Source organism: Erythrolamprus reginae, chromosome 1 (genome assembly GCF_031021105.1).
Source record: "Erythrolamprus reginae isolate rEryReg1 chromosome 1, rEryReg1.hap1, whole genome shotgun sequence".
Classification (NCBI taxonomy): Eukaryota; Metazoa; Chordata; class Lepidosauria; order Squamata; family Dipsadidae; genus Erythrolamprus; species Erythrolamprus reginae.
Window position 1 is genome coordinate 395,910,164 of NC_091950.1, and position 18,325 is coordinate 395,928,488.

Below are 18,325 nucleotides of genomic sequence, written 5' to 3' on the forward strand. Positions count from 1 at the left end.
TTTGGAACCAACTCCCCCCAGAGATTAGAATTGCCCCCACCCTCCTCGCCTTTCGTAAACTTCTTAAAACCCACCTCTGCTGTCAGGCATGGGGGAACTGAGATATTCTTTCCCCCTAGGCCTTTACAATTTACGCATGGTATGTCTGTATGTATGTGTGGTTTTTATAATAAGGTTTTTTTTAGTTATTTTAGTATTGGATTGGATTGTTACATGCTGTTTTTATCATTGTTGTTAGCCGCCCCGAGTCTACGGAGAGAAGGGGCATACAAATCCAATAAATGAATGAATGAATGAATGAATGAATGAATGAATGAATGAATGAATAATAATAAATAAATAAATAAATAAATAAATAAATAAAAACAAGCAAGCAAGCAAACAAACAAACAAACCCTGTGAGGTGGGTTGAATTAAGAGGGAATGCTGGGAACAAAGTCATCCAGCTGGCTTTGATACTTGCTGGTATCCCAGATTCTAACCTGATGCCTTAACTACTAGACCCTGGTACTGGACACTCCCTTCAGAGTGTCGTACAAGGTTGGAGGAATCCACTTTATTAGGGCAATGATGGCCGGTGGCTAAACCCTCCCCTTTCTTTCTTTCTTTCCTTGCCTTCCTGTTCTGTCTCTTAGAATGCTGAAGTCACCAAGCAGGTAACTGTGTCAAGACAGGTGCAAAGCGACACAGAGCGTGACAAGAAAGAGCTTGAGGACTCCTTCCAGCGGTTGAGCGAGCAAGCCCAGCGAAAGGTAAGGAGATGCCAAGAGAAGTAGAAGGATCGTCATTTTTATTGGAAGAGAATTGAAATTTAGCGTGACCGTGGTAGGAATGTCAGAAAATGGTAGAGGGAGAGAAGAGCAGCACACAATCATTTTTTTGACGCTCCTGTCATTTTCTCTGTAGACACAGGAACAGGCAGAGATCTTGGAAACATTGAAGAGGGAGCTGATTGCCAGCAAACAGGAGCTTCAATGTCTCCAGAGCACTGTTGATTCCACTGCCCAGGTGGGTCTTTCCTTCCCCTTCGGTGATAAGAATAGCCGGAAAAGAGCAGGACCCCAGTAACCATTCGAAGAGTAGAAATGAGCATAAAAGAAAAACCAGAGGCATGTGGAATGAAATAGAGAATTAGATGACCCAGTTGGAGACAGAGGACCAAATGCAAATAGACAATTGCATCCCTGGAGATTAGATTAGATTAGATTAGATACTAGACTAGACTAGATTAGATTTATTGGATTTATATGCTGCCCCTCTCCGCAGACTCGGGGCGGCTCACAACAATGGTGAAGAACAGTACATAGTAACAAATCTAATATTTAAAAATCTAGATTACAGTTTTAGATTAAAAAGTCCAAAAAGAAAACCCCAATATATAAAAAACAACACACAATCGAATCATACACAAAAAACTACATGGGCAAGGGGGATATTTATTTATTTATTTATTACTTAGATTTGTATGCCGCCCCTCTCCGAAGACTCGGGGCGGCTCACAACATGTAAAAACAAATCATAAGCAATCAGACAAATTTAAAATATTTAAATATTTAAAAAACCCATATACTAACAGTCATACACACAGACATACCATGCATAAATTAAACGTGCCCAGGGGGAGATGTTTCAGTTCCCCCATGCCTGACGGCAAAGGTGGGTTTTAAGGAGTTTACGGAAGGCAGGAAGAGTAGGGGCAGTTCTAATCTCCGGGGGGAGTTGGTTCCAGAGGGCCGGGGCCGCCACAGAGAAGGCTCTTCCCCTGGGGCCCGCCAACCGACATTGTTTAGTTGACGGGACCCGGAGAAGGCCCACTCTGTGGGACCTAATCGGTCGCTGGGATTCGTGCGGCAGGAGGCGGTCTCGGAGATATTCTGGTCCAATGCCATGAAGGGCTTTAAAGGTCATAACCAACACTTTGAATTGTGACCGGAAATTGATCGGCAGCCAATGCAGACTGCGGAGTGATGGTGAAACATGGGCATACCTAGGTAGGCCCATGACTGCTCTCGCAGCTGCATTTTGCACGATCTGAAGTTTCCGAACACTTTTCAAAGGTAGCCCCATGTAGAGAGCATTACAGTAGTCGAACCTCGAGGTGATGAGGGCATGAGTGACTGTGAGCAATGAGTCCCGGTCCAGATAGGGCCGCAACTGGTGCACCAGGCGAACCTGGGCAAACGCCCCCCTCGCCACAGCTGAAAGATGTTGTTCTAATGTGAGCTGTGGATCGAGGAGGACGCCCAAGTTGCGGACCCTCTCTGAGGGGGTCAACAATTCCCCCCCCAGGGTGATGGACGGACAGATGGGATTGTCCTTGGGAGGCAGAACCCACAGCCACTCCGTCTTATCCGGGTTGAGCTTGAGTCTGTTGACACCCATCCAGGCCCCAACAGCCTCCAGGCACCGGCACATCACTTCCACCGCTTCGTTGACTGGGCATGGGGTGGAGATGTAAAGCTGGGTATCATCCGCATATTGATGATACCTCACCCCATGTCCTTGGATGATCTCGCCCAGCGGTTTCATGTAGATGTTGAATAGCAGGGGGGAGAGGACCGACCCCTGAGGCACCCCACAAGGGAGAAACCTAGGAGTCGACCTCTGGCCCCCCACTAACACCGACTGCGACCGGCCAGAGAGGTAGGAGGAGAACCACTGAAGAACAGTGCCTCCCACCCCCAGCCCCTCCAGCCGGTGCAGAAGGATACCATGGTCGATGGTATCGAAAGCCGCTGAGAGGTCAAGGAGCACCAGGACAGAGGATAAACCCCTGTCCCGGGCCCGCCAGAGATCATCCATCAACGCGACCAAAGCGGTTTCCGTGCTGTAACCGGGCCTGAAACCCGACTGCCGGGGACCTAGATAATCGGCTTCTTCCAAGGACCGCTGGAGCTGGAGTGCCACCACCTTCTCGACAACCTTCCCCATAAAGGGAAGGTTGGAGACTGGACGATAGTTGTTAAGTACGGCTGGGTCCAGGGAGGGCTTCTTGAGGAGGGGGCGCACAAGCGCTTCTTTATAGAGTGATGGAAAAACTCCCCTCCCCAAGGAAGCGTTGGTAATCTCCTGGGCCCAGCTCCGTGTCACCTCCCTGCTGGCCGAAACCAACCAGGAGGGACACGGATCCAGTAAACAGGTGGCAGAACTCACAGCTCCAATGGCCTTGTCCACTTCATCAGGTGTCACCAGATCAAACTCTTCCCAGACAGGTGGACAAGTACGTGCCCCAGTCACCTCGACTGACTCGTTGTCAGTCGACTCTGTTTTACAATTGGAGTCGAGGTCGGCTCGGATCCGAGCGACTTTATCAGCGAAAAACGTGTTAAAGTCCTCGGCACTACTCTGTAAGGGCTCCCCAACTCCCCCCTGATTAAGAAGGGAGCGGGTCACCCTAAACAGAGCGGCCGGGCGGGATTCCGCTGATGCAATCAAGGCGGCATGGTACGCGCATCTTGCCGCCTTGAGCGCCACTTTGTAAGTCTTAATAAAAGCTCTTACAAGTGTTCGGTCGGATTCAGACCTACTCTTCCTCCATCGCTTCTCTAGACGTCTCTTCTGGCGTTTCAACTCCCGGAGCTCCTCGTTGAACCATGGAGCTCTACGGGGTCTAGCGCCTCGGAGAGGTCGCAAAGGCGCAATCCGGTCAAGAGCCTCCGCTGCGGCCTTGTTCCAGGCCTCCGCAAGAGACTCTGCCGAACTGTGGACAAGTGCCTCTGGTATAACCCCAAGCGCCGTCTGAAAGCCCTCAGGGTCCATCAGGCGTCTGGGGCGGAACATCTTAATTGGTTCCGCCTCCCTGCGGGGAAGGATTGGAGCCAGGAAGTCAAGCCGTAGTAGGAAATGGTCTGACCATGACAAAGGCAACGCATCTAAGCCCCTTAGTCTCAGACCATTACTCAGTTGCTCAGAAAGGAATACCATGTCAGGTGCGTGTCCTCCCTCGTGAGTCGGACCCTGAACTACTTGAGTCAGGTCCATGGCTGTCATGGTGGCCATGAACTCCTGTGCCAACCCAGAGGTTTCGCCGAGTGACGGCAGATTGAAGTCCCCCAGGACAATAAGTCCGGGGAACTCCACCGCCAACCCGGCTACTTCCTCGAGTAGCACAGGCAGGGCTTTTGACACGCAGCTGGGAGGCAGGTACGTGAGAAATAAGCCCACCTGAACCCCTAAGTCCAACCTCATCAAGAGAGACTCGCAACCCGCAATTTCCGGAGCAATGAGTCTACGCAGGCAAAGGCTCTCCCTGGCAACAATAGCCACTCCTCCCCCCCTTCCCTGGGGTCGAGGTTGATGCCATATCTGAAACCCGGCTGGGCAAATTTCAGAGAGGGGAACACCTCCCTCCCCACGCCTGACGGCAGAGGTGGGTTTTAAGAAGTTTACGAAAGGCAAGGAGGGTGGGGGCAATCCTGATCTCTGGGGGGAGCTGGTTCCAGAGGGTCGGAGCCACCACAGAGAAGGCTCTTCCCCTGGGTCCCGCCAGATGACATTTTGTATGCTTTCTTTTTGAACTGGTACACACAAAGGGAAAAGAAGATTCCACTTCTCCTTCACTCTCTTCCCTTGCCTATCTAGTCTGAAGAAGAGCACACCACTCATCTGGCTGTCCTGAAGCAAGAGAAAGACATTCTCACGGACACCATGGCTCAACGTGATCAGCAGATGGCAGCTTTGGAAGCTGAAGTACGGCAATTAAAGGCTACATTTGAAAAGGAAAAGGAATGCAGCAGTAAGACAATCCAGGAGTTGCAGAACCGCTTGGGTGAATCAGTAAGTTGGCTGTGTATTACATAGATGCTACATTACTGAGAGAGTCTAAAACCATCTTTCCTTCATAGAAACATAGAAGATTGACGGCAGAAAAAGACCTCATGGTCCATCTAGTCTGTCCTTGTACTATTTCCTGTATTTTATCTTAGGATGGATCTATGTTTATCCCAGGCATGTTTAAATTTAGTTAGTGTGGATTTACCAACCACGTCTGCTGGACGTTTGTTCCAAGCATCTACTACTCTTTCAGTAAAATAATATTTTCTCACATTGCTTCTAATCTTTCCCCCACCTAACCTCAGATTGTGCCCCCTTGTTCTTATGTTCACTTTCCTATTAAAAACACTTCCCTCCTGAACCCTATTGAACCCTTTAACATATTTAAATGTTTCGATCATGTCCCCCCTTTTCCCTCTGTCCTCCAGACTATACAGATTGAGTTCATTAAGTCTTTCCTGATTAATTTATGCTTAAGACCTTCCACCATTTTTGTAGCCTGTCTTTGGACCCGTTCAATTTTATCGATATCTTTTTGTAGGTGAGTTCTCCAGAACTGAACACAATATTTCAAATGTGGTCAAACCACGAAAGATTGGAAATGTTCTCATCCTCTTCTAAGTTGGGATTTTATATTCTTTCCAGATTCAGGAGAGAAGATGGCCACCAATGTTCTCTTCAACATTCTAACCTTTTAGTGATTTTTCTGACTAATTGAGCCTTGAAATGCACCAATATTTTAGTCCTGCTTCCCATTGTGAAGTGAATGGAATGTGCATTCCACCCCATAACATTTTAAACGCAATCAAATAATTTTATGTCTTCTATGAGCCTCACCAACCACAATCCATATAATCTGCAAACCATCCCAACAGGCAATATACATGGGTCACTGATACTTTGCATCGCTGTGTCTCTTCATTTGCTCTTAGGAAGGCAACACTCAGGCTCTTCAGCAGGAGCTCCTGGACAAACAGTTTGTGCTCCTTCAGTGTGCTGTGAAAGAGGCTGAACAGATGGTACAGGATGCTCTCAATCAACTCGAAGACCCCACTCATATCAGTAGCACAAGCTCTGCAGGTTAGCGGGCAGGGTTAAATGACTGGTAGAGCCAGTTGCTGTTTCCTTCATTACTGAAATGTCTAATTTTTAATTTAAAAATGGATATAGTTGCGTATATATATATATATATATCACATCAAATTGTGCTTCAGGTTGTACTTCTTAGAAGAGCTTATATAATGTATATTTTTATTGTTGCATCGATTATCTTTTTTAAAATATATTTTTATTGATTTTTAATATTTATATCATAGTACATTCTAATACTTTCAGGTGGGTTAACATCCATATATTTACACTTACATTGATATATTATTCATTTTTACATTTGTACACATATTTCTTTATAATGTTCTATCTCGTATTGTTGATTTGCATTTCTTTTTTGTGTCCAATTGTACCACTTCGTCCAGGTAGAATAGTAATCTGAGTCCTTCTGATCGTTCAATTCCATAGTTAACTGGCCCATTTCTGCACATTCGTATATTTTCTTAATTATCTCCTTGTCGCTAGGTATCTGTGGGTTTTTCCATTTTTTTGCATAAGCTATTCTTGCGGCTGTTATAATGTGTAATATTAAATACAACATTTTTAACATATGAATTTCTAATAATGCCTAATAGAAAGAACTCTGGTGTAAATTCAATTGCTGCATTCATTATTTCTATGTATTTATTTTATTTATTTATTCATTTGTCCAAAACACAAATACATAGGAAGAAAAATAGACATGTAGTAATATATATAAGGGTAAAAGTGAACAGAGGAGAGGATATATGAAAGAAAGAAAATATATATGATAAGTGAGAGAAAGGAAAGACAATTGGACAGGGGACGAAAGGCACTCCAGTGCACTTATGTACGCCCCTTACTGGCCTCTTAGGAACCTGGAGAGGTCAATTGTGGATAGTCTAAGGGAGAAGTGTTGGGGGTTAGGGGTTGACACAATTGAGTCCGGTAATGAGTACCATGCTTCGATAACTTGATAGTTGAAATCATATTTTTTACAGCCAAGTTTGGAGCGGTTCGTATTAAATTTGAATCTTTTGCGTGTTCTTGTGTTGTTGCGGTTGAAGCTGAAGTAGTCATTGACCAGTAGGACGTTGCAGCATATGATCTTGTGGTCAATACTCAAATCGTGTTTTAGGCGCCGTAGTTCTAGGCTTTCTAGGCCCAGGATTGTTAGTATATTTTCGTAGGATATTCTGTTTTGAGCGGAGGAGTGAAGGGCTCTTCTGGTGAAATATCTTTGGACATTTTCAAGGGTATTGATGTCTGAGATGTGGAATGGGTTCCAGACAGATGAGCAGTAGTCTAGGATGGGTCTGGCAAAAGTTTTGTAGGCTCTTGTGAGTAGTGTGAGATTGCCTGAGCAGAAGCTGCGTAGGATCAGGTTAACAACTCTAGAAGCTTTTTTGGCGATATTGTTGCAGTGGGCTTTAGCACTTAGGTCATTCGATATTAGTATTCCAAGGTCTTTTACTGAGTGTGGGTTGGCAGTGAGAGATTGTTTATTCAATTCGTATGTGCGGTTTGGATTTTTTTTGCCGATGTGGAGGGTAACGCATTTCTTGGTTGATATTTGAAGTTGCCAGGTGTTAGACCAGTCTGAGACAAAGTCCAGGTCTTTTTGGAGAGTGAGTGTGTTGTCAGTGGTGTTGAAAAGTTTCACATCGTCGGCAAAAAGAACACAGTTGCTTTCAATATGGTCACAGAGGTTATTGATGTAGAGAATGAAGAGAGTAGGACCTAGTAAGTTGCTTCCAGTACTTTTTCGCTTTGGGACATGACCACCATAGATGGAAGAAGGTGCCCTGCTCTTCTTTACATTTCCAACATGTCTGGTTATCATTTGGATATATCTGAGCCAATCTTTTCGGTGCTAAGTGCCACCGGTACAACATTTTATATTGGTTCTCTTTGTAAATTATTGATTTGGTCATTTTAATATTTCTCATCCAAATTTGCTCCCATTCTGCCAGGTGTACATTACTGATGTTTTTCGCCCAAGCGATCATCAGTCCTTTAACTATTTCCTCGTGCTTTTCATATTCTATTAGATAGTTATAAATTTTTGATATAAATTTTTTCCTCTGGGCTGTTAACATTTTGTCTAACTGCTGAATTTGACTGTCAATAACTGTCCCATCTGAATCCTTTTTATACCTCATTTGAATTTGTAAATAAGTCCACCTTCTATATTTATATCTAGATTACCTTTTATCAAGGACCCGTGCAGCTTTTGAATGTGTGGAGCGGTTACAGGAAGCATGTAGCCAATACCTTTCTGACCAGTCAGGTGAGACATTAATAACTACACCAGTGTACATATCAAGCCTGCAATAAAAAGCACTGACATCATACACAATTAATACATTCCTGAATTGCTGGACTCTTTTGTCTGTAACATTTTGAAAATGAAAAATGGGGTGGTGGTGGGAACATTACGTCATTGTATCGTTCTTGTGGCATTAAAAAGCCTTGGTGAGCCTAAGTGGGATTCATATGGTTCATCTTTATCCCTTTTGGCTCACAGGGTCCGCGGTTTTGTTAACATTCCCTTAATTTGTATGCTCTCTCTCTCTCGCATCTAGATGTGAGCAGTTTGTTATCATGTGTGCCTCTTTTTGCTCACCTGATTGGTGATGCCATTCTGCAGGCTAGTGCAACATCGCACATGGCCCCCATGGAATCCGCTGATTGTGAGTATTCATGGCAAAGGGCCTGATTATTTAAGGAGCTATCTGACTTCCATTTTATTTTTTTATTCGATTTCTATGCCGCCCTTCTCCTGAGATTCAGAGCGGCTTGCAACAAAGATCAGTACAAAACATAGTAGAAATCTAATTTTAAAATACAGGCTAAAAATACCTCCCAGAAACCAATTAAGGTCACGCAAGGTTGGCCTTCTCCAGGTTCCGCTAAATAAGCAGTGCAGGTTGGTGGGGCCGCTGGGGAGGGCCTTCTCTGTGGCCGCCCCGGCTCTATGGAACCAACTAACACCCCCCCCCCCCCGATGTCCATACTGCTTCTAGCCTGCTGGCCTTCCGAAAGGCTACAAAGACCTGGCTTTGCCGGCATACCTGGGGGCCATGAATTTTACATCTTTCATGGCCAAATCGTATTGAATGGTATGCATGGGTTGATTGGATTATTTGAGTCATGAGTTTTAACTGGGGTTATTGTTTTAATTTATATTTGACTTCTTTTTATTTTATATTGTATTTTAACATGGTTGTAAGCCGCCCTGAGTCCTTTGGGATTGAGCGGCATAGAGGTCGAATGAATGAATGAATGAATGAATGAATGAATGAATGAATGAATGAACGAATGAACGAACGAATCCCAGTCCTTAAAATGAATCAATCACATTCATCTTGTCATGCACCAAATATTCACTCATTAGCCAGGCTAGATATTAAAAAGTCAATGGCCCCAAGCCTGTTTGCAGAGATGGGTTTTTAAGACCTCACGGAAGGCAGAGAGAGTGGGGGCAGTGCAAATCTGTGGGGGGAGCTGATTCCAAAGGGCCGGATCTGCCACAGAGAAGGCTCTTCCCCTAGGCCCTTCCAGATGGCATTGTTTGGCTGACAGGACCTGGAGAAGGCCAACTCTGTGGGATCTGACCGGTCGCTGGGATACATGAGGCAGAAGACGGTCCAGTAAGTAATCTGTTTCTTACTGGCCTGTAAAACTGGGTAGAATTTGCATGCTTCACGGTTTTCCAATTAAGCAGAGTTGCCTGTTAGAACCTGGAAAACATGTCTTCTCAGTCACAGCCCCTGCCTTCCAAAACACCTCTTTTGAGAAACTTCTGGTCCCTACCCTGGCCATGTTCGAAATAACTCTGAAAACATGGCTTCTTTCTCAGACCTTGAATGGTGGGTCCTCTGTGTTCCATTGTTTTTGCGTGGTCGTTCTTCCAGATGTTGTGTTTTTAATTATATATCAGAAATGATTTAATGTATGCATGTATGTATGTATGTATGTATGTATGTATGTATGTATGTATTTATTTGATTGATTGATTGATCGATCAATCGATTGATTCATTTATATGCCGCTCCTCTCCGAGTACTCGGGGCAGCTTACAACATATAAAAACAATACAATGTCATAATCCAATTAATATTAAAAACAGTTAATCTAAAACCCCAACAGTATAAAAATCAGGCATTACCATTCACACAACAACCATATACTACATTCGTTTGGCCAGGGGGCTAGAGTCTAATGGCCCCAAGCCTGGCGACATAAATGGGTCTTGAGGCTCTTATGGAAGGTGAAGAGGGTGGTGCAGATCTCCGGGGGGGGGGGAGCTGATTCCAGAGGGCTGGCCCCCCCACAGAGAACGCTCTTCCCTAGGCCCTGCCAAGCGACATTGTCTAGTTGACGGGATCTGGAGAAGGCCGACTCTGTGAGACCTCACCAGTCGCTGGGATCTCGCAAGTAATCTAGTACGATGCCATGTAGGGCTTTAGTCAGAGTCATTGTAGACTGGGGAGATAACACACACAAACATGCTGATTGTATTATTTTAATGTTATTAAAATTAAAACATTATTTTAATGTTTCCAAATGTAAAATAATGCACTTGGGGAAAAGGAATCCTCAATCTGAGTATCACATTAGCAGTTCTGTGTTAGCAAAAACTTCAGAAGAGAAGGATTTAGGGGTAGTGATTTCTGACAGTCTCAAAATGGGTGAGCAGTGCGGTCGGGCGGTAGGAAAAGCAAGTAGGATGCTTGGCTGCATAGCTAGAGGTATAACAAGCAGGAAGAGGGAGATTGTGATCCCCTTATATAGAGCGCTGGTGAGACCACATTTGGAATACTGTGTTCAGTTCTGGAGACCTCACCTACAAAAAGATATTGACAAAATTGAACGGGTCCAAAGACGGGCTACAAGAATGGTAGAAGGTCTTAAGCATAAAACGTATCAGGAAAGACTTAATGAACTCAATCTGTATAGTCTGGAGGACAGAAGGAAAAGGGGGGACATGATCAAAGCATTTAAATATGTTAAAGGGTTAAATAAAGTTCAGGAGGGAAGTGTTTTTAATAGGAAAGTGAACACAAGAACAAGGGGGCACAATCTGAAGTTAGTTGGGGGAAAGATCAAAAGCAACATGAGAAAATATTATTTTACTGAAAGAGTAGTAGATCCTTGGAACAAACTTCCAGCAGACGTGGTTGGTACATCCACAGTAACTGAATTTAAAACATGCCTGGGATAAACATATATCCATCCTAAGATAAAATACAGGAAATAGTATAAGGGCAGACTAGATGGACCATGAGGTCTTTTTCTGCCGTCAGTCTTCTATGTTTCTATGTATGCTCACATGTGTGTGTGCACATACACACATATCCATATCTATGTATATCGGGGGGGGGGGGGGTAGAGATAAACATCTTCTAGGTCGTACCAGTAAGAATAATCCTTTCCTTGCTTGCTTCCAGTGCTGTTGGAGACCAGCAAGCAATGTGGGAATGAGACCTTGCACTACCTGGGAATGCTGAAAGACAAAGTGACTTTGGAAAGTGCTGATTGCACTGCTGTCAGGAATTGTCTCAACCAGATCACTTCGATTGGACAGGTGGGATACCCATGGCATAAGAAGAATTAGAAGAATTCCCTATCTGATCCAGGGGCAGCTATCCAGACCAGTGAGCCTATCGTATCGAAATCTCCCTTTGGGGGAGTTTTGAGCTCCTCTTTTGCCACAGTTGAAGATTCATGTGAAGAGAGGGAGAACCAAAGAAAAGGAGGATCAGGTTTTGCATTCTCTTTCCATCTGCAGGATCTACGGCCCAAAGGCCTGGATGTTGAGGAAGAGAAACTGGGGGATCTGGTCGATGAAGAGATGGCAGCAACGGCAGCAGCTGTTGAGGTAGCAGCTGCCAGGATTGAGGTGAGATACAGAAATGTTAGATTCTCCTTCTTGCCCCCTTCCCCTAAATGTCCTTATGTGAAATTAGTTTAAAAAGAGAAATTAGAGTTTATTTGCAGGTCCATGTACTGGAAGAATTGGTTCTAGGGTTAAAAAATAGAAAAAAATATTGCTGCTATGGCCTAGAGGTGGAGCTCTTGCCTCACAAGCAGTAGGTTGTGAGTTTGATCCTAGGTAGAGACAGATCTATTTTTGTATCTATCTATCTATCTATCTATCTATCTATCTATCTATCTATCTATCTATCTATCTATCTATCATCTATCTATCTATCTATCTATCTATCTATCATCTATCTATCTATCTATCATCTATCTATCTATCATCTATCTATCTATCTATCTATCTATCAACTATCTATCTATCTATCATCTATCATCTATCATCTATCTATCTATCTATCTATCTATCTATCTATCTATCTATCTATCTATCTATCTATCTATCTACAGTGGTGCCTCTATTTACGAACTTTTCTAGATAAGAACTAGCTGTTCAAGATTTTTTTTTTGCTCTTCTCAAGAACCATTTTCCACTTACAAACCCAAGCCTCCGAAACTGTAACCGGAAAAGGCAGGGAGAAGACTCTGTGGGGCCTCTCTAGGAATCTCCTGGGAGGAAACATGGCCAGAAAAGGCGGAGAGAAGCCTCCGTGGGGCCTCTCTAGGAATCTCCTGGGAGGAAACATGGCCAGAAAAGGCAGGGAGAAGACTCTGTGGGGCCTCTCTAGGAATCTCCTGGGAGGAAACATGGCCAGAAAAGGCGGGGAGAAGCCTCCGTGGGGCCTCTCTAGGAATCTCCTGGGAGGAAACAGAGCCGGAAAAGGCAGGGAGAAGCCTCCATGGGGACTCTCTAGGAATCTCCTGGGAGGAAACATGGCCAGAAAAGGCGGGGAGAAGCCTCCGTGGGGCCTCTCTAGGAATCTCCTGGGAGGAAACAGAGCCGGAAAAGGCAGGGAGAAGCCTCCATGGGGACTCTCTAGGAATCTCCTGGGAGGAAACAGGGCCTCCACCCTCCCTGTGGTTTCCCCAATCGCACCTATTATTTGCTTTTGCATTGTTTCCTATGGGAAAATTGCTTCTTCTTACAAACATTTCTACTTAAGAACCTGGTCACGGAACGAATTAAGTTCATAAGGAGAGGTACCACTGTATTTGACTTCTAGGCCGCCCAATTCCATGGGACTCAGGGCGGCTTACAACAACATAAAATACAATACAATAATAAAAAGTCAAATATTAAATGCTAAAAAACAGTAAAAGCCCATAATAAAACCTAATAAAACTGTCCAATCAAACAAACATACCTACCAAGACAATCATAATTCGGACGTGACAAGATGGTAGCATTCACAGCCCCCAGGCCTGCCAGTAAAGACAAGTCTTCACAGCCTTTTAGAAGGCCAGCAGGGTGGGAGCAGTGCAGACATTGGGGTGCGGGGGGGTTGGTTCCATAGAGCCGGGGCAGCCACAGAGAATGCTCTTCCCTGCAGTTCTGCCAAGCTACACTTTATTTTATTTATTTATTTATTAGATTTGTATGCCGCCCCTCTCCGTAGACTCGGGGCGGCTCACAACAGCAATAGAACAATTAATAACAAATCTAATAATTTTAAAACATTTTAAAAACCCAATTGTTAATCAGACATACATACAAACATACCATACATAAATTGTATAGGCCCGGGGGAGATATCTCAATTCCCCCGTACCTGGTGGCAAAGGTGGGTTTTAAGGAGTTTACGGAAGGCAAGGAGGGTGAGGGCAGTTCTAATCTCTGGGGGGAGCTGGTTCCAGAGAGTCGGGGCCGCCACAGAGAAGGCTCTTCCCCTGGGGCCCGCCAAACGACATTTTTTAGTCGACGGGACCCAGAGAAGGCCAACTCTGTGGGACCTAATCGGTCGCTGGGATTTGTGCGGCAGAAGGCGGTCCCAGAGATATTCTGGTCTGATGCCATGAAGAGCTTTATAGATCATAACCAACACTTTGAATTACTTACTTTGAATTACTTACATTACTTAGTCAGAGAAGGCCAACCCCGTGCGATCTTATAGGTCTCTGGGATGTACGCAGCAGGAGACGGTCCTGTAAATAGTTTGGTCCTAAGCCACGTAGGGCTTTATAGGTGATAACCAACACTCCGCAGTCTGCATTGGTTGCCGATCAATTTTCGGTCACAATTCAAAGTGTTGGTCATCACCTATAAAGCCCTTCATGGCACCAGACCAGGGTATCTACGAGACCGCCTTCTGCCGCACGAATCCCAGCGACCGGTTAGGTCCCACAGAGTTGGTCTCCTTCGGGTCCTGTCAACTAAACAATGTCGTTTGGCGGGACCCAGAGGAAGAGCCTTCTCTGTGGCGGCTCTGACCCTCTGGAGTCAGCTCCCTCCAGAGATTAGAACTGCCCCCACCCTCCTTGCCTTTCGTAAGCTCCTTAAAACCCACCTCTGCCGTCAGGCATGGGGGAACTGAGATATTCTTTCCCCCTAGGCCTTTACAATTTATGCATGGTATGTTTGTTTGTATGTATGTTTGGTTTTGCAAATAAGGGTTTTTAAACTGTTTTAGTTTTGGATTTACATGCTGTTTTGTACTACTGTTGTTAGGCGCCCCGAGTCTACGGAGAGGGGCGGCATACAAATCCAATAAATAAATAAATAAATAAATAAATAATAGATAGATAGATAGATAGATAAATAAACAAACAAATAAACAAATAAACAAACAAACAAACAAACAAAAAAACAAACAAAACAAAACAAAACAAACAAACAACACCTTGAACTGGTAGTCTCCATTGGTACACCTAGGTACACCCATGACAGCTCGTGCGGTTACATTCTGGATTATCTGCAGTCTCCCAACACTCTTCAAGGGTAGCCCCATGTAGAGCGTGTTACAATAATAATAATGTAGGGCCTCCTGCTTGAGCAGAGGATTGGACTATTTATTTATTTATTTATTTATTTATTTATTTAATTGTACTTATATGCCGCCCCTCTCCAAGGACTCGATGACCTGTAAAGTCCCTTCCAAATCTGTTAGTCTGTTAGAATCTGTTAGTTATGTGGAAATGGTTTTCCATTGTTTGAGATATTGGATGTGTTAATCTGAACCCTGTCCCACCCTTCTTCTCCCTTGTTAAAACAGGAGATGCTGAACAAATCACGAGCAGGGGACAGAGGAGTCAAGTTTGAGGTCAACGAGAGGTTGGTATTAAAGGCTAGCACTGATGCCTTCAGATGCTAGGTACAACTTACAAAGAGTTTTGAACCCAGTGAATTTAAATGTTGAGGAAATTATGGGTGAGAGGAAGAATGGCAACATCTACCTTGCAATTTCCCCCCACATGGCAATGATTGTATTTGAAAACTGGGCTGAATTGCTTTGTCCACTTAGCATCACTAGGGTTCGCCTAGTGCACCAGTTGCGGCCCTATTTGGACCGGGAGGCACTGCTCACAGTCACTCATGCCCTCATCACCTCGAGGCTCGACTACTGCAATGCTCTCTACATGGGGCTACCTTTGAAGAGTGTTCGGAAACTTCAGATCGTGCAGAATGCAGCTGCGAGAGCTATCATGGACTTTCCCAAAAATGCTCATGTTACTCCAACACTCTGCAGTCTGTATTGGTTGCCGATCAGTTTCCGGTCACAATTCAAAGTGTTGGTCATCACCTATAAAGCCTTTCATGGCACCAGACCAGGTTATCTACAAGACCGCCTTCTGCCGCACGAATCCCAGCGACCGGTTAGGTCCCACAGAGTTGGTCTCCTCCGGGTCCCGTCAACTAAACAATGTCGTTTGGCGGGACCCAGAGGAAGAGCCTTCTCTGTGGCGGCTCCGACCCTCTGGAGTCAGCTCCCTCCAGAGATTAGAACTGCCCCCACCCTCCTTGCCTTTCGTAAACTCCTTAAAACCCACCTCTGTTGTCAAGCATGGGGGAACTGAAACATCTCCCCCTGCCTATGTAGGGGTTTTTTGTGTATGATATGACTGTATGCATGTTTTTTATATACAGTATTGGGGTTTCTTGTTTTTTAGACTTTTTAAAATGTATTATTGTTATTTTAGATTCTAACTATTAGATTTGTCATTGTATATTGTTTTTATCATTGCTGTGAGCCACCCCGAGTCTACAGACAGGGGTGGCATACAAATCTAATCATTATTATTACTAATAATAATAATAATAATAATAATAATAATAATAATAATAATCACTTATTCCTGTGCTTGTATAATGGATTGCAGATCCACAGGTGCCCTTGCAACCTCCTTCTCACATTATTTATTATTTATTTATTCATTCATTCATTCATTCATTTATTGGACTTATATGCCGCCCCTCTCCGTGGACTCGAGGCGGCTCACAACATTAGGGAATATGAGAAAAAGTCAAACAAATGACAGCTGTGTGTGTCTCCTTCTGCAAATGCTAGCAGTTTTTAATCTATATCAGAATGGAAAAGAAGGACTAATGCAGACTTCCCACAAGTTAAAGCAGAGACTTTTCAAAACATCGCTAACTCATTTCCCACTCACATATACACAGCTTTACCGATTGCATTTTTTAGAATACAAAGGGAAAGATAAGCTGCCTGCGGTCACTCTAGTTGAAGTATGGAAACTCTGTTAATTGCATTACCCCAAAAAAGTGTACAAAAACATCAGTAAAATGCTTTTGGTAATTGTTGTGATTCAGTCTGAGGCTCCTCAGGGAACGGCTGGAACTCTGCCGGCTCCATGCTCAGAGGGGGAGGATGAGGAACAGGAGGAGGAGGAGGACCAGGCAGACGGGGAAGAGGAATGTCAGGATGAGGAGGAGGGAGAACAGCCTGAGACCCCCGGGGGGGAGCTCTCCCCAGCGAGTAGCCTGGAGTCATTAGATGAGAACGCACAAGCCATCATAGATATGAGGCAGAGAAGGGCAGCACAAAGAAGGGGACAATTAGCCAGGTATTTACATCCCTAATAGGCAACAGCTGGGTTTGGGTGTGGTTCTCCTCAGAAAGGTTGAAAAGGTAGGCCCGCCCTTCCTGTATTGTGGAGAGTTATCTTTTGGGAGTCCCGTGACCTTGCTTCGATCCTTGGCATCTCTGATTCTGGCTTGTGGCCTCAAAGGCTGAAAACTTGGGAGAGGCGTGGGTTTTATTATCTACAATGGTGTGTGTGCCAGCCAGAAGCCTGTTGTATTGTCTGGCCGTCGTGACTTTTCTGTGAAGCTTCATAGCATTCCAGTTTGTAAGAACAGTTTTTGTTATCTGTGTTTGTTTTCAAAGATATAAAATGACTTTGCTTTTTACCAGCGTGTCTGGCTACTCTTTTTAGTTGGTGTTGACGTCTGGGGGAACCCAGACAGAACAGGTAATCCTACAGTGGGATTACGCTATTGTCTTCTCCTGCTACCATTGGTTTTGTATCTTGCAGGATTTTGGGTTCCTGCACAGACTTAATGCAGGCCATTCAAGTTTTGGTGTTGGCTTCCAAGGACCTCCAACAAGAGATTGTGGAGAGTGGAAGGGTGAGTCTGTACCACTTCCCACCTGCTGTGCTCTACTGTCACCACAACATATTTCTATGAAAACATATACCAGCAATTATGGTAGTGCTGATTAAAGGTAAGATAGGCAGACATACTGATTCTCGCTTAAAGATAGAGCTAATGGAACCTCCTGCTGTTCATTCATTTATTAAATCGTGGAATAAGATTGGGTGGCAGATTTAAGTATTTATTAATATTTTAATTTATATTAGATTTTTATCCCATTTATATTTGGTAAACACAAGGTGGCATACATACCAAATACAGTGTTCCCTCGATTTTTGCGGGGGTTGCGTTCCGAGACTGCCCGTGAAAGTCGAATTTCCATGAAGTAGAGATGCGGAAGTAAATACACTATTTTGGGCTATGAACAGTATCACAAGCCTTCCCTTAACACTTTAAACCCCTAAACTGCAATTTTTCATTGCCTTAGCAACCATTTAGATTGTTTCTCACCATGTTTATTTATTAAAGTTTATTTAAAAAAAATTATTAAAGGCGGACGAAAGTTTTGCGATGACATATGACGTCATCGGGCGGGAAAAACCGTGGTATAGGGGGAAAAAACAGCAAAGTATTTTTTAATTAATATTTTTGAAAAACCGTGGTATAGCCGTTTCGCGAAGTTCGAATCCACAAAAATTGAGGAACCACTGTACTTCTATTTCCCCCACAACATCATCCCTGTGAGGTGGGTGGGGCTGAGAGAAAGTCACTGGCCCAAAGTACTGTCTCCCCATTTCTAGCCCAGCTCCTTAGCCACTAAACTGGCTGCCTCTCTATATTTCACTTATAACAGTTAGATGTACCACATTTTTGGGATTATAAGACACACTGGTTTATAAGAAACACCAAGATTTCAAAGAGGTAAGAAAGAAAAAAAAGTTTTTGTCCTCCCAAACCCTTTGTGCGCCTCTTTTTTTGCAAAAATGGGCTCATTTTTCACAAAAAATGACCTGTTTTTCACACATTTTTGCAAAAAATGGGGCA

The 18,325-nt window shown here is 44.2% G+C and overlaps 1 protein-coding gene across 3 annotated transcripts in view; it reads left to right on the forward strand.

Moving 5' to 3' along the window:
• The window catches only part of HIP1 (huntingtin interacting protein 1), a 109,769-nt gene that overhangs the window by 83,503 nt on the left and 7,941 nt on the right, over positions 1 to 18,325 (forward strand). For 2 of the 3 annotated variants that reach the window (XM_070735031.1, XM_070735033.1), the window contains exons 16-25: positions 636 to 752; positions 907 to 1,008; positions 4,582 to 4,776; positions 5,706 to 5,853; positions 8,048 to 8,134; positions 8,430 to 8,537; positions 11,298 to 11,434; positions 11,639 to 11,749; positions 14,940 to 14,998; positions 17,221 to 17,314. In XM_070735031.1, coding sequence (XP_070591132.1) covers positions 636 to 752; positions 907 to 1,008; positions 4,582 to 4,776; positions 5,706 to 5,853; positions 8,048 to 8,134; positions 8,430 to 8,537; positions 11,298 to 11,434; positions 11,639 to 11,749; positions 14,940 to 14,998; positions 17,221 to 17,314 — 1,158 coding nt within the window. The remainder of the gene's footprint in view (positions 1 to 635; positions 753 to 906; positions 1,009 to 4,581; positions 4,777 to 5,705; positions 5,854 to 8,047; positions 8,135 to 8,429; positions 8,538 to 11,297; positions 11,435 to 11,638; positions 11,750 to 14,939; positions 14,999 to 17,220; positions 17,315 to 18,325) is intronic. The other variant, XM_070735032.1, reaches the window with a different exon arrangement.